Source organism: Pinus tabuliformis, chromosome 5_2 (assembly GCF_031772625.1).
Source record: "Pinus tabuliformis cultivar Carrire ecotype Pingquan chromosome 5_2, CPIR1, whole genome shotgun sequence".
In the NCBI taxonomy this organism is placed as follows: Eukaryota; Viridiplantae; Streptophyta; class Pinopsida; order Pinales; family Pinaceae; genus Pinus; species Pinus tabuliformis.
In genome coordinates this window covers 647,482,909-647,508,015 of record NC_142306.1, presented here as the reverse complement: position 1 = coordinate 647,508,015, position 25,107 = coordinate 647,482,909, and the positions used below count along the sequence as shown (strand labels likewise).

Sequence of the window (25,107 nt, the reverse complement as noted above, 5' to 3'; positions counted from 1 at the left end):
ATGCTGCAAATATTCTCAATCCTTCTTTAGTCGTCTTCATTTCAATAAGCCTATTTACTCTTTCCAATTCTTTTGCATCTAGGACATTCAAAATTCTTCTACATCAAGGACATTATATATAAAATCAATTGGAAGTTCTCCCTATTTCATAGATGGTATTCAAAATTATCTGTGAGGTTGAATACCATTTCTGATCAGATATGGACATCTTGTAAAACATACAACAAAGGCAACAACTAGTCAGATATAAATTCCTCAACCTCTTCATAAAATTCAAAGCTACATAATTCCATAAATTGCTAAACTCCTAAACACGCACACTCTCTCTATTTATGACATAACTAAAAACTGTATATAAAGATTATTGGGTCATTGAAAAAAGGCATGGCCGAAGTCACCTCTACGTTGAAAGGTGGTCACATGTACATCATAATCCCTAAGCATAATGCCTTTTACAATCCAGAGACCGAGATAGGTTGAAGTATCCACAACACACATAGTCTTGGATTTTGTCGACAAAAGAGTCATGGTGAAGGAATTAAATTTATAGAGCTAAGTCAATGATCCAAATCAGGGTTGATTATATCCTTGCCTACTTGGCTAGCTGGTGATTATTTTAGATTGAAATTGATTATATCCTTGCCTGCTTGCCTTCTTGGTCGTGTCCTCTGGGTTGCATGTAACGAATGCCATGTTATCATGCAACATGGACAATGGGTTTTGGGTTTCAAGGAGTAAGGTATTTTGTGAGGGGTGTTGAGAGCGGATTTGTTTTAATGGTGGTAGTTGAATATTTAGTGCCCTAATTTAGTCACCTCGCATTTGGATGGTGGATTTTTCTCTATCGTTAAGAAAATGCACTCCAATCGTATCCACATAGAAATCAAGAATATTTCCTTCTCGACCACGTGTTTGATTTGTTTTGCTTATTACTTTGACATATCTCAACAATGCTTCCAAAGAAAAATGACCTATGAGCTCTTGTAGGCTTCTCGATTCTTCAACATTTTTAGGTTGATAGGCGTTTTCTTATATGGAGTTGGCTTGGAAAACACTTTTCACCCTAAAAAATCTCCTCGCTCCATTTTTGTCGTTCCCTCCCATCAAAAATCAACACATGGAAACCTGTTATCAAAATTTCTTGTCCCTCAAGATATATCTCGTCTTTATCTCTAACATGTCTAGAAAGAAGTATATGTAGAATTGACTGACTGCCTCTACCTCATTCACACTAAACAAATGACTGTCGACTCCCAACACCACATCGCCAGATTCCATGCCATTACGAGCAACTACAAAGTAGGCAAATATTTGAGGAACCATGACACCTAGAAAGGGCTCATTTTACACCACTCCAATAGTAAAACCTACATGAAAAGGATAGTGTAAGTGAACATTATGTTGGCCACCAAACTTACACTTGTGACAATAACACGGTTTATACCTTGCATGTTTTTCAGTAAATCCTTATCCTCTGCAACTATATCATTATCCTTCTCACTATCTGTAAACCCCACATATCCTCCTAGTGGAATGGATCTCAATGAACATTCTACGTTTCTCAAATTAAATTTCAACAAAGTTGGCCTAAAGCCAATGATGCATTTATTTACATGGATATTTGGTAGATAGGTTGCAAGAAAGTGCCAGCACTTGTGCACAATAACTATTTCTACCAACACCCCCACTACTTGTAAGACTGACTCTACCCCTTCCAACTTTCCTGCTATAGGAATTGCAGGAATTGATAGAAGCAACACACTTGACAATCTAGTCAGATGCCCTAAAACCTTTTTGTTCTCTTTTCCTGAATCTGGGCGGTTGCTGCAACATATGCAAAGAGACAAAGAGGAGATACTTTGTTTCCTGTCAACTCAGATCCCTCATCGGCCAGGATTGCAGAGTAATCAGTAATGCTGAGAAAAGATACCTCTTGAAGGATCACTTCTCCAGGAATCATCATGTGTTCCATGACCGTTGTATTGTAGGAGAGCTTTCCCTGTGTTGCAAAAAACACCCCTTTTCTTGTGTTGAAGGAAAAGCCTCTATACTAGGTTCTCCTCTGTTTCAAAACTATATTATTGAAATCGGGTGAGATTTGCGTGCATCTTCTGCTGCCTATTTGTAGATCATGTACAGGTCGTGGGTCCTGTAATCTCGTGGGTGAGAATTTTCCAACGGAACACAAAGTCATTTAGTATCATTATCTGTATCGAGCTTGATCAGTGGGTGGATGGTGTAACTATCATCACATATCTCAATTTTGCTCCTATCGTCACAATCGTTTTTCTTTTTCATGCTACGAATCCTCGTAAAAATCATTTAAAAATATCAAATTTTTATTGTGAGTGATTGGTGCATAGTGTTCCTCTTGTCACAGCTCTAAATTGTCACGAGGATATGCTCCGTGAGAATTGTGGTGAGGATTTTAGTCGCCTGCAAGAAATGGCTTTGTGATGAGATTTTTTTCAGGGCTTAATAATGTTCAGGACTCCTGTTTTGTCAAGGTTGGGAAGGGGCCTACAATGAAGCTTTCAACTTTTGGGGATTCAGCAGCCATGAGCGAAAAATCAAGCCAAAGGCTCTTCAGAGTGCTCGACACCTAGAAGGTTTTGTGGGACTTAACACCTGACATCGAACCCTTTTATTATGAGGAATCGTGTGGAAACGTGAGGACGCAGGCATCTACGAACTTCGTTCGGCTTGAGGAATCAACATTGGAAACAATGACCACATTCAAGAATGCAATCTAGGTAGACAAATTCAAAAACCTCGGTCCTCAGATGCATGATTCATCCATTTATAGTTTATGTTATGAACTTCCAAATTCTCCAACTCTTCATCGGGCCAACAGACATTGTTGAGTTTCTTCAGCGTTATTCATTCAGCCTCAGATGTTATGAGAGATGGGTTTGATCCTCAGACCTATTAGGTCCTGGATCTTCTCCGCTAGAGCCAGATGTTAATTTATTTCATACATTGTATCTTTGATTTACTTCATACATTGTATCTTTTATAAGAGACCATTTGGTTCTCCCGCTTTGTATATGCATCAGTGTACTCAACAATCCCCTTTGACCTACTTCGTGATCATTAGTTAAACATAAATATAATTATTTATTTATTTATTTACACCTCTCTATAAAATTGCTATTACTAATATGCTAGTAATTATTATAATTATATATATCTAGTGAGTATTAATTATTTGGTTCGTCCCACATAAATATATTTTAACACTTCCCCTCAAATATCTCTTTAACGGTAAATGTTCAATATCCCTCGGACAAAAATCCAACCCATACCCTTAAAACCCTTGTTCACTTAAACCCTACGAATGGCGAATCCTCCGACTCCATTCTCATCTATTTCTCTTTAAGCCGGTGGGTAAAATCCTCAAGCACAAACAACTCCTTGCAACTGGAGGCCATGGCTTATGTGCGACGTGCAGGACTGGCCTCTATCAGGCGAGCATTCTCTACAGTCCAGTTGTTCCCTCAACAATGGAGCTCTCCATCAGTGGAATGGTCCCAAAATTTGGACTCCACGATCCTCAAAAGCTTCGAAAACGGTAAGAACTCTCTTCGTTTTCATGAACACATTTTGAGTTATAAATTTTACTCAACGGATGCATCCGCCACGCTTCAAATCCGTGAGCCAACTAAAGCAACCTCGGACGAGGACGAAAACCCTGAATTGCAAAACGTAAACAGCGAAGAAGAGGAGGACACTTTGCCTAAATTGAACAAAACTAACGAAGTCCTAAAGAAAAAGAAATGGAAGCTGGGAAATGCCATAAGAGAAATCTGCCGAGTTCTCGAAAAGGGCGATGAAGACATGGAAGAAGCCATAGATCAACTGGGTCAACTGGGTGTTCAGTTCTATCCACGACTGGTAAGTATGTCATTGGATAAAGCAAGTTCCCCAATTTTGGCTCTGAGGTTTTTTCAATGGGCCAAAGCACAACCAGGGTTTAAACATAAGAGTTCAGTTTATGACAAGCTTGCCAACATTCACGGCCGCTGTAAGGATTTTAAAACTCTGCAGATGATTCTAGTAGAGATGCAATCTGCAGGTTGCAGTTATTCTGCGAAAACATTTTCTTTCGCTACTGTCTGTCTTGATGATCCGGATATTCTGAATGAACTCATGCAAATGTTTGAGAAGCTGGCTCTTTCTCTCAGAAGAGATGGTTATGAAATGCTTATTGCGGCTCTCTGTGAAGAGAATCACATCAATGAAGCCTTAACTGTATTGGAAAAGATGGCAAGTGCTGGTTGTGCTCCGAGAATGCTGACATATCGTCCGCTTATACAGGTGTATTGTCAGAACAACCAGATGAATAAGGTGCAGGATGTTTTTGAGATGACTAAATACTTTCCTCAAGATCCCATCTGCTATAATCTAGTTTTAAGCGCACTTTGTCGTAAGGAACAATTTGAAGAGGCAAGCCAATTTCTTCAGAGTATGGTTGATATGGGCTACAAACCAGATGCAATTACATATAATATACTGATTTGTGCTGCCTGCAAAATAGGGAAAATCGAAGGTGCACTTCAGCTCTTTGATAGGCTTAACGAAGAAGGGCTTAACCCTTTGTTTGGTACTTACTCGCATCTTCTTCGCGAACTCTTCCGAATTAGAGGTTTTGACGCAGCACATGCATTCCTGATTCAGCAGAGTGGAAAGGATAACAAACTGAATATTGGTAACTATATCTATTTAATTAGGGTTTGTCGCAAATCAGGTAAACATAAAGAAGCAAGCAATCTTTTGTTGGAAATGAAAGTTAAGGGGTTTGAAACTTCTAGATGATCCAGGAATTTGTTAATGTTAAAAGGCTCTTGCCTCTAGTGGCATCTAGAATGTCTTGTTTGGCAGTATATTGGTAATGGAATTTGTGAAGTACAAATACCGAGGCTTGGTTATGGTTATTACTGTTCTAATCATAGTTTTAAAACCTGCCCTCGTCCGAACCAGAACCAGTTAAACAGACTGTTTGTACAGGGCCAGGTATGAATTCAGCCAGCAACCCGGACTGGTAGGCCGCTTTGATACCAAACTAGCTGGTCCTGTTTTGAACCAGCTGAGCAGGTCAGGCCGCAGGGACTCCATATGCGGGGACTTAAAATGGGTTTATAGGTTGGTTTTAATCCTCACACTTTGCTATAAAGAGAACCCTTTCCCTTCCATTTGCCTCACATATTTTAGGGTGAACTTTTGCGAGTCTTATTGATTATGTATTTTGTTGCTTATATATATTATATTTGGGTTGATATATACATCTTTACCTGATATATAGATTAACAAACATGGTATATTTCGTCTTTGGCTTGGAATTTTAAAAATAAAATTTTCATTTATTTTACTTATTCTTTTAAAAATATCTGGTTTGATCCAAGTCAAGTGGATTCCCGGTTTGTTAGATGGCTGGTTCACAGGCCGGTTCTAAGTTTCAAAACTACGGTCTTAATACAACTAGTAGATGTTTGGGAAGAATCTGATAGTTATTTGTGGAGAAAACAGTGTTTTATTGGTCAAGTGGTTTTTATGTGGGCAAGTCCAACTATTAATTATCAAGAACCTTTATTGCAGATGAATCGGGAGTTCCCTGTAGGCAGAGTGCAGAATGGTCATTAATGGACCCAAACGCTAAAGTCTTGGGCTGTGCTCACTCTGAATATTTATTGTCTTCAAAGCAGTATCCCTCTTGCCCCTGAGACTCTGGGTTATGGGATCGCAGTGACTCTTACTCTGCAATAATTTTCCTAGCAATAGAAAGTAAACATTATTTAGTACAGTAAACCATTAAATATATGCCATATAGTATACTCTGCCCATGCAGAAATCCACTTACCCTTATCATATGCTTTACACGGACCTTGTATAAATATCATTTCAAAATAATTGCTCTCACAATTCATGGACACTGATATACAGTGAACGGTCTATTAATTCATTATACAAAGACAATATTACCATAGTGCCTCAGTGCTTTTGCCATAATGCCTTTCTTCCCTCTCTTGACGTCCTCCAGTGTACCTGGATTTTTTTTAGGACTCTGCTTGATACTTCTGCATGAACCTTCCTGCAAGTGGTCACTTGCTTTTGCGGACAAAGCAATCTTGAATATATCCGTATGCTATCTGGTTTTGTTTTGAGTTACAAAATGCAAAATACTGCAGGTTTAGCTCATTACTGTTACCTTTATGCAAACAAAATGTAAATCAAGTTAGCATAGATACTAGCAGATCTTTGTTTTCATTTGCCGGAATTGTATCCAGAGGATTTAGAGAGCAGTAAGATGCATGTGGAATGTTTTTAACTAAATGTCAGCGCAGGGGAATATAAGTTAGGTCTTTGAAGTGACTTTTCAGGATAGAGATTTGGTCATCCAAAGCCTTCAAGGGACAATTTTTAATTTAGGGGTATGCTTTTATTTAACATCAAACATCTTCGGACAACATAAAAAACTCTAAGATAAGATGCAACAGTATACACGCTAACATATAAATTGTCAAAACGCATGATATCAAATAGAGTATTAGATTGATTTATCAATACACCATGAAATCCTAATCTGAAATAAAATACATGCAAAACTGCTTGCCAAATTTCTATCTGGCAAACTGGCTGGATATTATTTTATTTGGCTATCCCTTCATTTATTTTCTTGTGTATATTTTCTCATTTGACCACCTCTTCTTGTGGCAGTTGTCTGTCTCTTATTTATATTTTTCTCTTACGCAAGGTTTTTATCTCTTTTAGATCCTGGTTAGTTTCAATTTTTATTGCACGTCTTGCATTACAAGGGGACCAGCCATGGATGATTGCTATGATTGCTTTTTTTGATGTGCTTCATCTCTCAGCTTTATAACATTGTCTAAAGAACAAATGAATGTGCGATTAACATTTGGACATTTCAATTTAGTCTGTTAATAACTACCCCAATTTGTCATAGCTGTTCATAAAGTTTATCATTTTAACTTTATTTCTCAGGTTCATTGTGTATCACTTAATTGTTTAAGCTCACAATGTGTAATATTGTTTTCAAACCGTTTGTCTTTTATTAGTGATAAATTGATAATAATATAATTTCAAAGTCCTAGCCACTAAACAAATTTGATGTATGAGATTCCATTGTGTATTAAACACTAGAGAATAGTTTTTAAATTCCAAATAAATTGTTTAGTCCGTATATCAAAGACCATGTTGGTCAAATATACCTATATCAGTTTGCATTTCTAAAAGCAATTTCTTTTTTAAACCATGATGGTTAGATTGAGTTGATAACAAAAGCCATGAATTTCAAGTTTTGCCTAATGAAGCAAGGGTAGAAACAACTTCCATTATGCCAAGGGGTGAGCAACAAAATTTAAGATTGCTTTTGAAATCAAACTTTACCCCATCTTGGTGGCCTTGGGGATGACGTAGGTTCAAGTTTTACTTCTTTCTTACAAAGTTCTTTTCTCTCTATGAATCAAAGGGAGATTGGCTTACAAATTGATTGCATAATAATAGACAAAACAATACATTTCGAAATAATCAAACTCTCCTTGATCCTAGCTATTTGATTCTTCTTGGATTGTCCTTATGTTACTCAAATTTGTAATGATCCACAGGGATGTGTCTCCTAGGGTGGGGGCCATGTCCCCCACATTTCCCCTGTTCCTAGGAGGGGGAATGCTGGGGGAAACATTTCTCCACATCCCCCTTTTGGGGAAATGGGGGGAAATGTTTCCCTAATGTGGGGGATGTGTTTCCCAAAATGGGAACTTTTGGGTCACCCTTGGCCCCCCAAAACTAAAAAAGAGGTGCTTCTAGGCATCCCCCACTAAAGGGGGACTTTTGGGCAACCCCCCAAAAACAAGTGCTTTTCCCTAGGAAAGGGGTGCTTTTGGGGGCCCCCCTCCATGAAAAGGGGACTTCTAAGTGTTACCCTCAAATTTTTGTCTATAAAGACTTTAAAAATTAAAAGCTAAAATACAAAAAAGTAAAAACAAAATATAAGAAAACCCTATCACACTTCTACTTTTATTCACTTTCACTGCTTGATGCTTATTTTATTTTCAATGTTCATTGCTTATTGTATTTCATTATTGAATCTTACAACAAATCATGTTTACATCATTTACAAACTTGAATTTACTAGTATTTTATTGTTTACTATTTAGTATTTACAATTCACAATGATGAATTTGCATGAGATGAATTGTTATTGTTGGTATTTTGTCAATATTATTATTATTGTTATCATTTAGAGATGGAGATTTCCCCCAAATTTGGGGGTGCTTGCACATCGCCTTCATGTGGGTCTCCCTACTCCTAAGCTCCCTCCTCAAAAACTTGGTGGAACATTGCAAATTTAGTAGTGATAGATGCCTTTTCTTTGTTGTTCAGTTTCTCCATGAGAGCAAAGAGCATAACCTCTGAGACCAAGATGAAATGAGATTGGGAATGATGAAGGCTTACCTTTCTCAAGGATTTCCTTGGAGAATGTGGCTCTTTTTTTGTTTTTTGTTTTTTGTTTTTGTTTGTTTGTTTGTTTGTTTTTTTTAATTATTATTATTATTATTAATTCTTTTCAGATATATTCGCATCCTTGTAGGTTATTAGGTGTTGCCAAAGGGGGCTTTTGGACAAATTTTGGAGAATTATTCATTGCTTATGTTGTAACAACCCACTTAGTCCCTTCAAGCCTAATTAAAGATATTGGGTACTAAATTTTGGCTCTTTTGATTCAACTCAAAACTCTATTGTGAGATTGCCATTACTTGAGAGCTTTTTGAAGATATAATTCTATTAAAATATTTTGAATCATCGAGATATGATCATTTGAAGATTGTCAGGCACCAAGTCAACATCACTCTGCAACGTCCATGTGGCACCCCAAATTCACATGTTGGGTGGTGCCATCTCAGCACCAAGGTCACTTGACCCTACCATGTCATCCATTGGCCCATAATGTAATTATCTTACATTTAATTAAGTTAATTTTCAATTAATGACTTAATGTATTTGCGTGCACATAATAATAATAAACTAGTTGTTTCACTGCATATATGGATTCATCACCCTTTAAAACCACTAAGGCACTGAGATTGTGAAGAGTTCACCAATCAAATTTGTGATTTTAATGAATCCCTGCCATATTCTAGACAAATTGGATCGGAAAATAAACCGAAAAACTTTTCAAAAAGTCACACTTAAAGACTAGATTCAAAAACACAGAAGATTTCATGATCATCTGAAAAATACATTTAATTATCACAACATTATTAAATTAATAAATTACCCACACAATTCAAAAATGTTTCAGAGGTGAATATGAAATTTACCAAACTAGTTGAGAAAGGATTTTGTTAGCAAGGTGGCTTGTGTTTAAACCTCACTAGGCTACTAAGCACATGCTCTGGAAGGAGACATCTAACTTACAAAAAAAAAATATGAAATTTACCATCGTAATAACTGAAACTTTTCATCCACCATGGGGATATTTATTGAAATTGGCGAACCTCCAATGACTTTTTGGGCATCAGTGAAACTTTTAATATTTGACCTTGCAAAACCTCCAATGGTGTTAATATTTGACCTTGTGGAACCTCTAATGGTGTTTTGGCTCGTTCACTTAGATTTCATATTTTACCTTTGTCCAAATGGTTGAACTCCACCTGGGAGTTGAGATTTAATATTTGACATTTGTCCAAATCATTGAATCTGATGGTGGTATCCCAAAATTTGATGCTAGTCCAAATCCTTGAATGGAGTTGTCTATATGTGAGATTTTTTGAAAAATTTATCGTTTATTTTCCGATTAAATTTGTCTAGAATCTTGTAGGGATTCACTGAAATCACGAGTTGGACAAGTGCACTTTGCACAATGGAAGTGTGCCAAGAGATTTTAAGGGTGTTGAATCCATATATGCACTAACAAAACTAGTTTAAACAACACAAATCAAGTTTGACCTCAAATTTTTTCGCTGTCGAAAACTCCAAAATGTCTCACTTAAAGACAACTCCTCGATGGACCCTTAATGGTATTATGGTGAAACTTAAAATTTACTTGTTATCGAACTTGGAGAAATTTAATGATCAATAATTATTATGTGGATGGTAAGGATTTAACCTCCACAAAATATTCTGGAATATTAATAATAGTAGTCATAGATCAAAGGTTGAGATTTATATTAATTATTAAAAGTATTTATGCTTTTTTAATTAAATTGATTAATTAAAAAATGTTATATGAACAATGTGTCATATGAACATGGCTTATGGTTTTTTGGGTATGTGGTATTAGCAAACCATGGAATTGTAACAAAACCTATTTATAGGTTAAAAATTTGGATGGTAAAATGGAGGCTTATAAATCTTGTTATATGTTTTTTTTAAATGTATATATGTTTAACTCATTTTCATTTATTTATAATTAATAATAACAATAATAATTTAAAATAAAGTTATAATTCAATGAATTTTAATGTTTTATTTTTATTTTTTTAATCTTGGCAATGTGAAATGGATATTTACCATCCATTTAATTTATATGGCCGAGCTAGTTATACATTTCTTAACATAAATATAGGTAAAAGTAAAAATGGTAAGTTACTAGCGGTTGTTTCCCTAAAAAATTTATGCATTTATTTGCAGAATTTAGGCAGGGGGATTATGAAGTTAATTTTCGCACTCCAAAGATCAAATGATTCCCGACAAGCTTGTAAACTCAAATTATGAGACATGTTAACTAACACATCTTAAATCAAACATAATTTTACATCTTTGCATGAACAATTGTGTGGAGAGAGAGGGAGAGCATAATCATTTGAACATATATTCACTATTGGAAAATCAAATAATTACAACTTTCACTCTCCCATGATAATAACTAAGTTTCTATCAAATTTACCATGCCTACATTAATTATGATAACCCTTGGTATATAGTAGACATTTGGATCATGCATTAATATATAGTTGCTCTAGCTATGTACTTACAATTATACACCTTTTATTGAGATTTATGGCAAGTGAGACTTGGTCCTCATACAAATTTAATTGTTTAGATTATAGGAAGCCCATATTTCACCCAACTAAGTGTGAAAATAAAAGGGGCATCATGTGACTAACTTATAGACCTTCAGGTTAGAGTTTAACACATGTCCACGTCACCATCACAAATTGAGAATTTAACACATTTACCACCTTTTGAGTTCCATCCCAAAAATTACGCACATTTTCCATTTCTATGCTCACCAACAAATTTAGAGAGCAAATGAACAATAATCATAGGAATCAGAGACAACACCTACCTAAAATTTCAAGCTAGCAATCGATTTGAGGAGGGGCCTTTTCCACCCAATTGTAGGCTCAGCGACACCAATGCTCTCTATCACTGGCCACTTGCTAGCTAGGATATGATACCACGAGGGGATATTATCAACACTTATAAATTTGGGATGGGTGAAGGCAACTCTCCTTCACAAAAAATAAACATAAGAGAAGTCTTCTACATGTTGAGCCCAAAACACACCAATAATGTTCCAATATGCAATCAAAACTTTTTTGGGCATATTTGGGCACCCAATTCTTCGCATAAACACTCAAAACGATGCAACAAATTCCCCATTTGAAAATGACAACTCTATGCTCACGAAAATCATCACTCGAGGCATCCACGTGTCTTTGATCTCTTTAGATATCACTTGAATCCATTCATGGATCTCTGATCCACATTTTTTTCACATTTTCCTACACCATTTGTAGGCCAATCATCATATTATGAGATGGGTACTTGTCCATGCTGCATAATGAATATTGAGAGTCCTCCACAACCACCATTTAGCCCTCATAAATGTAGTAGGTAATTGCTACAACTACCTATTTCTTTATTCAATGAATTATGGGCGGGTGTGAAAACAAAGTAATAAAATTTTGAATTCAAATTTTTGCATAGATCTTTAGGTGAAGTTTTATGGAAATAGTAGGCATGGTTAATCTCTCATAACCCCATCACTAGTTCCATCATGGTATCATAGTTTGTATCAGTGCTTGCATTTCCTGTGGATTGCTTGGCATTTTTAATTCTCAAAGAAATACTTACACATGCACCATTTTTAAATCGTTCAGTTTGGTTTGTTGCCACGATGACATTTAAATGTTGCTACAAATGATAATGACATTATTAGTTATAATAATCTTGGGTTCAAAATCAGTTTTCTACAATCCCCACTCGCTTAAAGGAACAACATCCTTAGTGTTATATATACAATAGTGCTCGTAGTAAACAAAAATATGTATGCCTATCTTATGGCATCCTCTAATTGCCATGTGGCTTTATTTGCTCCATAGTACTTAGGTTAAGTTTGACTCTCTCAAGTCTTAATTAGAGTTACAATATGGATTCTTTTAGAGTCTTTTTCATAATGATCGCGTGCCTAGTCTCTTTTGATTGCTTTTTAAATCAAACTTTACCCCATCTTGGTGGCCTTGGGGATGACGTAGGTTCAAGTTTTACTTCTTTCTTGCAAAGTTCTTTTCTCTCTATGAATCAAAGGGAGATTGGCTTACAAATTGATTGCATAATAATAGACAAAACAATACATTTCGAAATAATCAAACTCTCCTTGATCCTAGCTATTTGATTCTTCTTGGATTGTCCTTATGTTACTCAAATTTGTAATGTTCCACAGGGATGTGTCTCCTAGGGTGGGGGCCATGTCCCCCACATTTCCCCTATTCCTAGGAGGGGGAATGCTTTGGGAAACATTTCTCCACATCCCCCTTTTGGGGAAATGGGGGGAAATGTTTCCCCAATGTGGGGGATGTGTTTCCAAAAATGGGAACTTTTGGGTCACCCTTGCCCCCCTAAAACTAAAAAAGAGGTGCTTCTAGGCGTCCCCCACTAAAGGGGGACTTTTGGGCAACCCCCCAAAAACAAGTGCTTTTCCCTAGGAAAGGGGTGCTTTTGGGGGTCCCCCCCTTCATGAAAGGGGGACTTCTAGGTTTTACCCTCAAATTTTTGTCTATAAAGACTTTAAAAATTAAAAGCTAAAATACAAAAAAGTAAAAACAAAATATAAAAAAGCCCTATCACACTTCTACTTTTATTCACTTTCACTGCTTAATGCTTATTTTATTTTCAATGTTCATTGCTTATTGTATTTCATTATTGAATCTTACAACAAATCATGTTTACATCATTTACAAACTTGAATTTCCTAGTATTTTATTGTTTACTATTTAGTATTTACAATTCACAATGATGAATTTGCATGAGATGAATTGTTATTGTTGGTATTTTGTCAATATTATTATTATTGTTATCATTTAGAGATGGAGATTTCCCCCAAATTTGGGGGTGCTTCCACATCGCCTTCATGTGGGTCTCCCTACTTCTAAGCTACCTCCTCAAAAACTTGGTGGAACATTGCAAATTTAGTAGTGATAGATGCCTTTTCTTTGTTGTTCAGTTTCTCCATGAGAGCAAAGAGCATAACCTCTGAGACCAAGATGAAATGAGATTGGGAATGATGAAGGCTTACCTTTCTCAGGGATTTCCTTGGAGAATGTGGCCCTTTTTTTGTTTTTTGTTTTTGGTTTTTGTTTTTGTTTTGTTTTGTTTTTTGTTTATTATTATTATTATTAATTCTTTTCAGATATATCCGCATCCGTGTAGGTTATTGGGTGTTGCCAAAGGGTGCTTTTGGACAAATTTTGGAGAATTATTCATTGCCTATGTTGCAACAACCCACTTAGTCCCTTCAAGCCTAATTAAAGATATTGGGTACTAAATTTTGGCTCTTTTGATTCAACTCAAAACTCTATTATGAGATTGCCATTACTTGAGAGCTTTTTGAAGATATAATTTTATTAAAATAAGAGTTTGAATCATCGAGATATGATCATTTGAAGATTGTCAGGCACCAAGTCAACATCACTCTGCAACGTTCATGTGGCACCCCAAATTCACATGTTGGGTGGTGCCATCTCAGCACCAAGGTCACTTGACCCTACCATGTCATCCATTGGCCCATAATGTAATTATCTTACATTTAATTAAGTTAATTTTCAATTAATAACTTAATGTATTTGCGTGCATATAATAATAATAAACTAGTTTTTTCACTGCATATATGGATTCATCACCCTTTAAAACCACTAAGGCAGTGAGATTGTGAAGAGTTCACCCGTCAAATTTGTGATTTTAATGAATCCCTGCCAGATTCTAGACAAATTGGATCGGAAAATAAACTGAAAAACTTTTCAAAAAGTCACACTTAAAGACTAGATTCAAAAACATAGAAGATTTCATGATCATCTGAAAAATACATTTAATTATCACAACATTATTAAATTAATAAGTTACCCACACAATTCAAAAGTGTTTCAGAGGTGAATATGAAATTTACCAAACCAGTTGAGAAAGGATTTTGTTAGCAAGGTGGCCTGTGTTTAAACCTCACTAGGCTACTAAGCACATGCTCTGGAAGGAGACATCTAACTTACAAAAAAAAAATATGAAATTTACCATCGTAATAACGAAAACTTTTCATCCACCATGGGGATATTTATTGAAATTGGCGAACCTCCAATGACTTTTTGGGCATCAGTGAAATTTTTAATATTTGACCTTGCAAAACCTCCAATGGTGTTAATATTTGACCTTGTGGAACCTCTAATGGTGTTTTGGCTCGTTCACTTAGATTACATATTTTACCTTTGTCCAAATGGTTGAACTCCACATGGGAGTTGAGATTTAATATTTGACATTTGTCCAAATCATTGAATCTGATGGTGGTATCCCAAAATTTGATGCTAGTCCAAATCCTCGAATGGAGTTGTCTATATGTGAGATTTTTTGAAAATTTTCTCGTTTATTTTCCGATTAAATTTGTCTAGAATCTTGAAGGGATTCATTGAAATCACGCGCTGGACAAGTGCACTTTGCACAATGGAAGTGTGCCGAGAGATTTTAAGGGTGTTGAATCCATATATGCACTAAAAAAACTAGTTTAAACAACACAAATCAAGTTTGACCTCAAATTTTTTCACCGTCGAAAACTCCAAAATGTCTCACTTAAAGACAACTCATCGATGGACCCTTAATGGTATTATGGTGAAACTTAAAATTTACTTGTTATCGAACTTGGAGAAATTTAATGATCAATAATTATTATGTGGATGGTAAGGATTTAACCTCCACAAAATATTCTAGAATATTAATAATAGTAGTCATAGATCAAAGGTTGAGATTTATATTAATTATTAAAAGTATTTATGCTTTTTTAATTAAATTGATTAATTAAAAAATGTTATATGAACAATGTGTCATATGAACATGGCTTATAGTTTTTTGGGTATGTGGTATTAGCAAACCATGGAATTATAACAAAACCTATTTATAGGTTAAGAATTTGGATGGTAAAATGGAGGCTTATAAATCTTGTTATATGTTTTTTTTAAAATGTATATATGTTTAACTCATTTTCATTTATTTATAATTAATAATAACAATAATAATTTAAAATAAAGTTATAATTCAGTGAATTTTAATGTTTTATTTTTATTTTTTTAATCTTGGCAATGTGAAATGGACATTTACCATCCATTTAATCTATATGGCTGAGCTAGTTATACATTTCTTAACATAAATATAGGTAAAAGTAAAAATGGTAAGTTACCAGCAGCTGTTTCCCTAAAAAATTTATGCATTTATTTGTAGAATTTAGGCAGGAGGATTATGAAGTTAATTTTCGCACTCCAAAGATCAAATGATTCCCAACAAGCTTGTAAACTCAAATTATGAGACATGTTAACTAACACATCTTAAATCAAACATAATTTTACATCTTTGCATGAACAAGTGTGTGGAGAGAGAGAGGGAGAGCATAATCATTTGAACATATATTCACTATTAGAAAATCAAATAATTACAACTTTCACTCTCCCATGATAATCACTAAGTTTCTATCAAATTTACCATGCCTACATTAATTATGATAACCCTTGGTATATAGTAGACATTTGGATCATGCATTAATATATAGTTGCTCTAGCTATGTACTTACAGTTATACACCTTTTATTGAGATTTATGGCAAGTGAGACTTGGTCCTCATATAAATTTAATTGTTTAGATTATAGGAAGCCCATATTTCACCCAACTAAGTGTGAAAATAAAAGGGGCATCATGTGACTAACTTATAGACCTTCAGGTTAGAGTTTAACACATGTCCACGTGACCATCACAAATTGAGAATTTAACACATTTACCAACTTTTGAGTTCCATCCCAAAAATTACGCACATTTTCCATTTCTATGCTCACCAACAAATTTAGAGAGCAAATGGACAATAATCATAGGAATCAAAGGCACACCTACCTAAAATTTCAAGCTAGCAATCGATTTGAGGACGGGCCTTTTCCACCCAACTGTAGGCTCAGCGACACCAATGCTCTCTATCACTGGCCACTTGCTAGCTAGGATATGCTACCATGAGGGGATATTATCAACACTTATAAATTTTGGGATGGGTGAAGGCAACTCTCCTTCACAAAAATAAACATAAGAGAAGTATTCTACATGTTGAGCCCAAAACACACCAATAATGTTCCAATATGCAATCAAAACTTTTTTGGGCATATTTGGGCACCCAATTCTTCGCATAAACACTCAAAACAATGCAACAAATTCCCCATTTGAAAATGACAACTCTATGCTCACGAAAATCATCACTCGAGGCATCCACGTGTCTTTGATCTCTTTAGATATCACTTGAATCCATTCATGGATCTCTGATCCACATTTTTTTCACATTTTCCTACACCATTTGTAGGCCAATCATCATATTATGAGATGGGTACTTGTCCATGCTGCGTAATGAATATTGAGAGTCCTCCACAACCACCATTTAGCCCTCATAAATGTAGTAGGTAATTGCTACAACTACCTATTTCTTTATTCAATGAATTATGGGCGAGTGTGAAAACAAAGTAATAAAATTTTGAATTCAAATTTTTGCATAGATCTTTAGGTGAAGTTTTATGGAAATAGTAGGCATGGTTAATCTCTCGTAACCCCATCACTAGTTCCATCATGGTATCATAGTTTGTATCAGTGCTTGCATTTCTTGTGGATTGCTTGGCATTTTTAATTCTCAAAGAAATACTTACACATGCACCATTTTTAAATCGTTCAGTTTGGTTTGTTGCCACGATGACATTTAAATGTCGCTACAAATGATAATGACATTATTAGTTATAATAATCTTGGGTTCAAAATCAGTTTTCTACAATCCCAACTCGCTTAAAGGAACAACATCCTTAGTGTTATATATACAATAGTGCTCGTAGTAAACAAAAATATGTATGCCTATCTTATGGCATCCTCTAATTGCCATGCGGCTTTATTTGCTCCATAGTGCTTAGGTTAGGTTTGACTCTCTCAAGTCTTAATTAGAGTTACAATATGGATTCTTTTAGAGTCTTTTTCATAATGATCGTGTGCCTAGTCTCTTTTCCTTGAGTAATGAACGCTGACATGGTATCCTCTGGAATTATGGTGGTGAAAATTGGGATGTCAACTTCCAGGCGGCATAACTTTTGCATACAGACTTTGATTGAAGCAATTCTTATGTTGCTGGAAAGGTCTTTGTGTGTAGAATATGAAAAAATGTGTCTCCAAAGCAACAAAGTTTTACTTGAAAAAAACATCATTTGATGCATCAAAATACTCCTATAAGGTTTTAAACTCCAATTTGCCAAACTAGGTCTTACTGGTGGCAATGGTCGTGTGAGATGATTCCTCCATATTTTCCACCCTAAAAGCATTGAGATGGATGAAAAATAATATAATGATCCAATTTTGATCAAGTTTGCAAAAATTGAGATAGATACTAGTTGTACCCATTTCTAACCATTTTTTAGTTTCCCACTCCATCCCATCCCAACTCCACATCTCAGGAACCAATAAAGATGGATTGCAAGAGAACGACACTGGCTAGGGTTTCATTGTCACACAAGGTTTCGAGTGGTCGCTCCGAGTAGTCGGCCTCTGGTTTTCACCTGGGGCCATGACATGAGGATTTGTACTGGCTTGGGTTGGAGGATGACAGTCAATCCTTTGCCTTCATGATTTTGGAGGAGCGCAAATATTCCCTCTTTTCTTTAACAAGGGCATTTGTACCTTGTGGTGACGGGCTCGTTTCACTCTACGGGATTGTCCTCCTCTGACGCCTGGTTTCACATAAGAGAAGTAGGGCCATTATTGGAATGTATAGTCGATTCATCCACAGTGAGGAGGAGGTCGTGGCGGTTTGCACCGATTGCACAATGGTGGATGCTCTGTCTAGCCCATATTTTTTTGGTTATAGTCATGGATTGTTGTGTTTCACTGTCTATGGAGTATTTTTTGCTATGGTCTGCAAATGTTGACCGCATACTCTGTTTCAGTCCACGGTATAGCCAACTGTTTGTGCAATCCACTTTGGTATCCAAAGGGATGGTTTTCCCACTGTGTGCTTCAGTTCAATTTTTGGGATATGCCTAGAAAGTGCATAGGGCTGGTTTGGGGACATAAATGTTTCAAATTTTTGTGAGTTTATGTGGGAAGACACTCAATATTTGGGCCTGTAGCTCTGCCCCCGTTATCCTTATAAAGCAATCTATTCATAAAACTTTGGTGATTCCAACAGATTGTTTTAGTTTACATTATGAAGGGAGGGTTCTTTATGATTCTTTGCAGCTCCAATACTATAACATTTCTAGGAACTCTACCCTTATTATGAATGCAAGATTGAGAGGAGGATCTTCAGTGGCTGGAGCATCAGGGCATGGGAATGCAAAAGGAAAGTCTACATCCTTCAAAGATTCAGTGAAGGGGAAATCCTCCTCTCCAAGCGAACAACCTCAAAGAAAATGTGGCCTTTATATTGTTGAACAGATGGAGTAGCCTCCGACTTTAAAAGTCGACCTGGCTAGGGTAAATACACTTTTCTTTGTGCCTCTTTCCAAAACAATTCTCTGCATATTTAAGGATTCTGGCCCAAATCAAATGCCTTACATCAATGGGTTTTTCAACATAGATAACTAATTGTGACATATAATTATGCTATAAAGGGTTCTTTGTTGTATAATTTGACACACAAAAAGATATAGAATTTGCACTAAATGAAGGGCCATGGTTTTGGGGAAGAGCATGGCTCTTTATAACTCCATGGTTCCCTATATTTTATGCAACAACCGTGGTAGTCACAACACTACTGTTATGGGTGCGACTCCGAAATATTCCACAACATTTTTGGCATCCTCACGCCCTTGAAGGTATTGGAAATACTTTGGGAAAGTAAAAAAAGAGGGATATGGAAAGAACTAATAAATATATCTTTACCTTTGTTAAAATCCAGTGTGTGGAAATAGATCGTAGTAAAGGTTTACTAGATCACATAATTCTGAAACATAACAATCTCCAGTAATCACATTTTATTGACTATGAGAATATGACATTCAAATGTCGTTATTGCTTTCAAACATGTTAACTTGAGAATACGTATCCATAGGTTAATAAGAATCAAAAAAAGAAAAAGCAACATAAGCCAAAGGGGTGGCAGTGTGCAAACCCAAATATTTCCAAAAATGAAGAGGATGACAGAATGAAGAATAAAACAAAAGAAATGGGGGCTCACAGGTTAACAATGAATCACCCACAATCTTTTAGAATGGGCCAGTTTCTGTACCATTACAGGAGTCAATTTTACAGACAAAAATGGATCACAATGAGGATGGCACGGTGGGCACGAAGCGTGTTCATGTATCTTAAAGCTCTGATTCGAAAAAAGAGTATCTAGCAGAGGACTTTGAACACACGATGGCCCTTGTACTAATGATTCCCAAAGGGGAGGATTGGCAACAAGTGCCGAAAAAAAAAGGAAATAAGGGGAAGACAAGTGTCCACATATCCTGATTTGCTTCTTTGTATTATATTTATAGTTTATAGTTTTTTATTTTTGTATATAGTTTAGGTTATTCAATCTAATGTTTTATGCACAGTGACTGAACATATATAAAGTTGCTTTTATAATACTTATTTTTGGGTCGTTGTTTTTTGCAGACATTATTGTAACCTTCAGGCATATACTAGTTTACTTCTAGCCTCAAGTGGGATTAGGGAAGATCCTAGTGAATGCAAAAATCGGTGCATATGCAAAATGTACTTTTCTTTTCAATATATGAATGAAAATACGAGTTTTTTTTTCTCCTTTTTTTTTCTCGAGAAAAAAAAATACCCAACTCCCTTCTTTAACTAAGTATGGGGAAATGAAAAGGAGGGAAATTATTTCAAAATCAAAATTTGACATTTTGGAAACATTAGTTTTTGGCTATGGCTAAATTTTTAATAAGGGAAGTGATTTCCCAACCCCTTCATTGATTTCCACAAGTGGTATAATGGATCATACTAACACTCCACCCTTTGGTCAGTTTCTTGACAATATTTCGTTACTTAATGTAATATTTTACATAATTAAACATTTTTACATAATATTTTGAAAATCACTGGAGCATTGAAGCCACAATTAAAGCGACACTAAGTCATAATTTATTATTACAAAATGGGAGAAAATGGGGCGTTACACCTCAAGCTTTCATATTCCTTGAGTAATTGTGCACATGAAAATGCTTCATTAGTGCCAACAACGAAGTTTTTGTCTCTTCGCCCTTATTGATTTCATCATCGAGGGTAAGTGGCTTTACCTTCGTGAATTTTTTATGCAATGTATTCTTAAAATGATTTCTCCTCTTCTTCTTATGTGAGGCAGACTTAGAACTAATACTTGACAATTCATCCAAGCTACTTGTCCCTTTATTGGAATAATTCATGGATGAGTTATCACTCGATGTACCATAATTTTGCTTCTATGCCTTCTTCTCGAAGTCTTCATCCCTAGACTGGAAGTAGTTGGCTCATGCTGCTGGATTTTCTTAAAACTTTAAGCCCAACAACCTGTGTTATTTTGAAGCTAGCATATTCCTTGCTATAAATTATTTACCACTATAGATCTACTGAATAAAAAACATTCTTGATATTTTAACACGTAAATAAAATGATAACAATAGAAGCAAACATTAACCAATCTCATACACATGCATACACAGATTCATGCCCTTCAAAAATATTGTTTCATTAATCAATCTTCAATGTATAAGGGCTCCCTTACTAGGATGATTGCTCCGTAAGAGAAAATAAAAATACAACAAAACCTATAGATACTCAACTAATCAAACTCACTACAAATCTATACTGCGATCTTGCTTGGTTTATCTAGATCCTTCTCCCTTGTTGCCCCTTGCACTTCTCCTTGGACTCTACACACTTAGATAAATTTCCCTCTTCATCCAATCACTAAGATCTTACTATTTCACTGCATATTTTGTTTAAATATGTGTCTTCTCCCATAGCCTAGCCTTCCTTTTAAAAGCTTGAGTTGTTAACCAAATCCACAATCCTAATCTCCAAAGTGATTTATGGATGAGATTAGATTTCAACTTCACTTGAGATCAACAATCGAGACTTATCTGATTCACTAATGGAAATAACCTTTGCATTTCATTAGATTAACTCATTTTTTGTTATATAAGTCACTTAATTTAAAAATTCTTTTAATTAAAGTAATTTCTAAGGTTAAGAGTTTTGGATGATTTCCAAACATCTAGACACTTAGAATTGTGTGGAAGTATCTATCCAATGCTATTATCATCAACACTCCCTCTTACTGAGGAAGGTAATTTTGGAAGAACCACATGGAATTGGATTTCCCTCTAGTCTTGGCACAATGTCCCATGCATCATCCTTCACTGTGGCTTTCCTCCAAACCTCCTAGTTTGCTACCTCAGCAATGATGCTACTCATCGATTCCATGTAGTTCAAAAGCATTTTTAAAGGCATGGTTTCTCTAAATGTAATCCTAAGAGCCTTTTCCCAAAATCGTTGAACCGTTGATGGTATAATTGGTTTTCAATGAAATTCATATTTGACATTTGTCCAAATCACCGAACCCCTGATGGTATTATTGGTCGTCAATGAAATTTAATATTTGACCTTTGTCCAAATCGCTAAAACTTCAATGGTACTATTGGCCATCAACAAAATTTAATATTTGACCTTTGTCCAAATCCTTCAAATCTAGATGGTATTATTGATCATCGTTAAAATTTAATGTTGATCATTGTCCAAATCTTTGAACCCCTGATGGCATTATCAATTGTCGACAAAAATTTAAGATTTACCTAGTAAAAGCTTCACGAATACTTCCGATCGTTAAGGGAGTAGATTTTAGCAAGCTTTGCATAAAATCTAGGAGAATTTACATTAGACATTAAAGAGGATTATTTATATTCAAGGAATTATTCAAATTTACAAACAACATTCTTTGCATCGAAGTAATGCTCATAGATTGGGTAAAATTCTTGCTTAGAATTCTCGTCTTCACCATGTATAGAAATTCCAGGAATGTAAGTAAATTATATGCATATAAATATTCTCATATATTATTTACATACATTTAAGTAAGAGGACTATGAAATTAATTTCGTCACCTCAAACATCAAATTAGTCCCAACAAGCTATTGTAAACTTGGATTACTAAACATTCCGGCTAATAATATTAGATTAAACATAATTTTAGGTATTGACATGAATGAGTGTGTGTGTACACACACACACACCATAGTTAAAATTAAACAATTACAACTTCCACTACATATGGCACAAAAATCATAATTAAACAATTACAACTTTCACTCTCCCCTACAAATAACCAAGTTTCTACCAAATTTACCATGTCTCCATTAATAATGCTAACCCTTGGTATATAATAGACATTTAAGCCATGCATTAAGATACATTTGATCTAGCTATGTACTTACACTTATATAGGTTTTATTGAGATTTATGGCAAGTGAAGCTTGGTCCTTATTAGGGTCTTATAATATAGTGATCAAAGTATGTTTGTCTAGCTATTTATCCTGATGGATATTATAACTTATTTTTTACTTTAGTTGTTTTAATCTTTCTGTAAGAAAAATAAAAAAATAGAAAAGAGAAAAAGAAAGAAAAATAGGAAAAGAATAAAAGAGGACAAAAAAAAATCATATAGAAAAAAAAAAAAAATCCCAAAATTAAGGTGCGTTAGTTTAAATGCCGCAATAAATCATTTTATCATTTTTAATCCTGCTATTAGTGGAGGATTATTATTTGATTTGTAAATAAATCAATGATTTGATGTTTTTGTCCTTTTTGATAAAGAAATTGCATGAACGAGTGGACAATATTTTCCCTGCCTGGGTCAATGACGGAGGACAAATTTTGGGCCCTCCCTGCACTATCAGAAGTTAACGAGGGGAGGGGGGGCAGGTTCGAAAAGTGGCTTTTGGGAAAACCACCTAACCATATGTGGTGGCCCCACGATGAGTTCGGGGCCCCTTTCCCCAAAACAAATTACCGTCTACCCCCCCGAAAACCGCTTCCGCTCCCGCTCCCACTCCAATCACATCCCACCACTTGGAATTCTCTCCTCCGCTCTTGCCATATAACCGTTAAAGCTAGTTAATTCTCCCGCCCACTGTCACATGATCGTTCAATGGTTAAATGCTCTTGCTAATGTTTAAATTTCCTAATGAGACGCACCAAAAATGGTTATCTTCCCGTTTAACCATTCACCCTCCCATTTTAAAAGGTCCCACAACCCCTGCATGCACTCCTTTCGCCTATTCTATTTCTTAATAGTGCATGTCCAGTCCGGAAATTCACAAGTGCGCCATCGTCCTCCTACGCCAACGATTGTTGCAGTTTGGTAATTTGATTCCCTAGCTTTAAATTTACAGCCAGAAATGTCATCCCACAAAGGCAAATCAAAGCTGGTTAGAAAGCCCTATATTGACCCCTGTTGTGAACTTTGATGAACTTCTCCTGGTCGACACATAGTACAAGATATTAGAGACCTAGTGTGAGTTCGATCTGTGTGAACTCTACAACTGGGAAAACCAAAATTTCTTAGATGTAAACGATTAATTGAGCATTTGTGAATCATTTTTACCTCAATTCATTTTTCCCCAAGCTCGTGTTTTTCCTGAATTTTTTACATGGTGTCATCTTAGATATCTCCTTAGCCAGAGGGTTGTAACTGCCCAAAACAATGAAACTCTATTTGCAATTACACCTGAAGCTATTTTATCAAGTGCTCCAGATTGATCCTCAAGCTCCCTTGTATCCTTTTTCCACTGATTCACTCATGTAGTTATATCAGAAACTCACTTTCCCTCAACGAGCCCGTATTTTTGAGTCCTTTTTTCCTGAGAATTCTGAGTTACTGTAGGTTTTAAACCCGTACATAAATTACCTGCATACGAATTCTAAAACACAGAAAATAAATAATGCGAGAGCAAAACACATAAAACACATATACACAAAGATTTTCCCCTAGATCCCAAAACCGGGACTACTAGCTTGATTTTACATTATGTTCCTTTCAATGTTACTATACATATTTATACATGCCGAAGCATCCAATACCATGGACCGAAAACCATCGCGTCCAAAAAACATGTGCGAAAATCATGCACAAAGCCATAAGTGGGTCCACCCAACTTAACATAGGGTCCAAAACCAAAATTTTTCGGGGCGCTGCCCCGAACCCCATAAAGTGGGGTTACGGGTGCCCCTCAAACCCCCTGTTAACTACGTGGAAAGAATATAACACAACCCAACATTCTCCCACTTGTTGTTTTCTTTCCACAGAGGGCCACAAGAGAGCTTAGTCATTTTGCCAACCCTGAAATGCCCATTGTCTCTCTACACCAAGATAACTTCTCAGAGCTCACAGATTTTGTTAATGCATTTGCAATATTCTTCAAAGTGTCCACCTTTACCAGCAACACCTTTTTGTCTTCTATCATATCCCTCACAAAGTGATACTGAACATCAATGTGCTTTGTCTTTGAATTATATGCGGGGTTCTTTGCCAAGAAAATTGCACTTTGGCTGTCATAGTTTATCCTTATAGCTCCCTGTACTAACCCCATACTTGAACACAATCTCTGCAACAAAAATGCTTCCT

General features: G+C 35.7%; 1 protein-coding gene across 1 annotated transcript; it reads left to right on the top strand.

The window, feature by feature from the left end:
- The first annotated feature begins 3,290 nt into the window (after positions 1-3,290).
- LOC149160705 (pentatricopeptide repeat-containing protein At3g56030, mitochondrial-like) lies at positions 3,291-5,114 on the top strand. Its single transcript, XM_089436771.1, has one exon. It carries the CDS (start codon positions 3,430-3,432, stop codon positions 4,813-4,815), a length of 1,386 nt encoding a protein of 461 aa, XP_089292897.1. The 5' UTR covers positions 3,291-3,429; the 3' UTR covers positions 4,816-5,114.
- Positions 5,115-25,107: the final 19,993 nt, after the last annotated feature.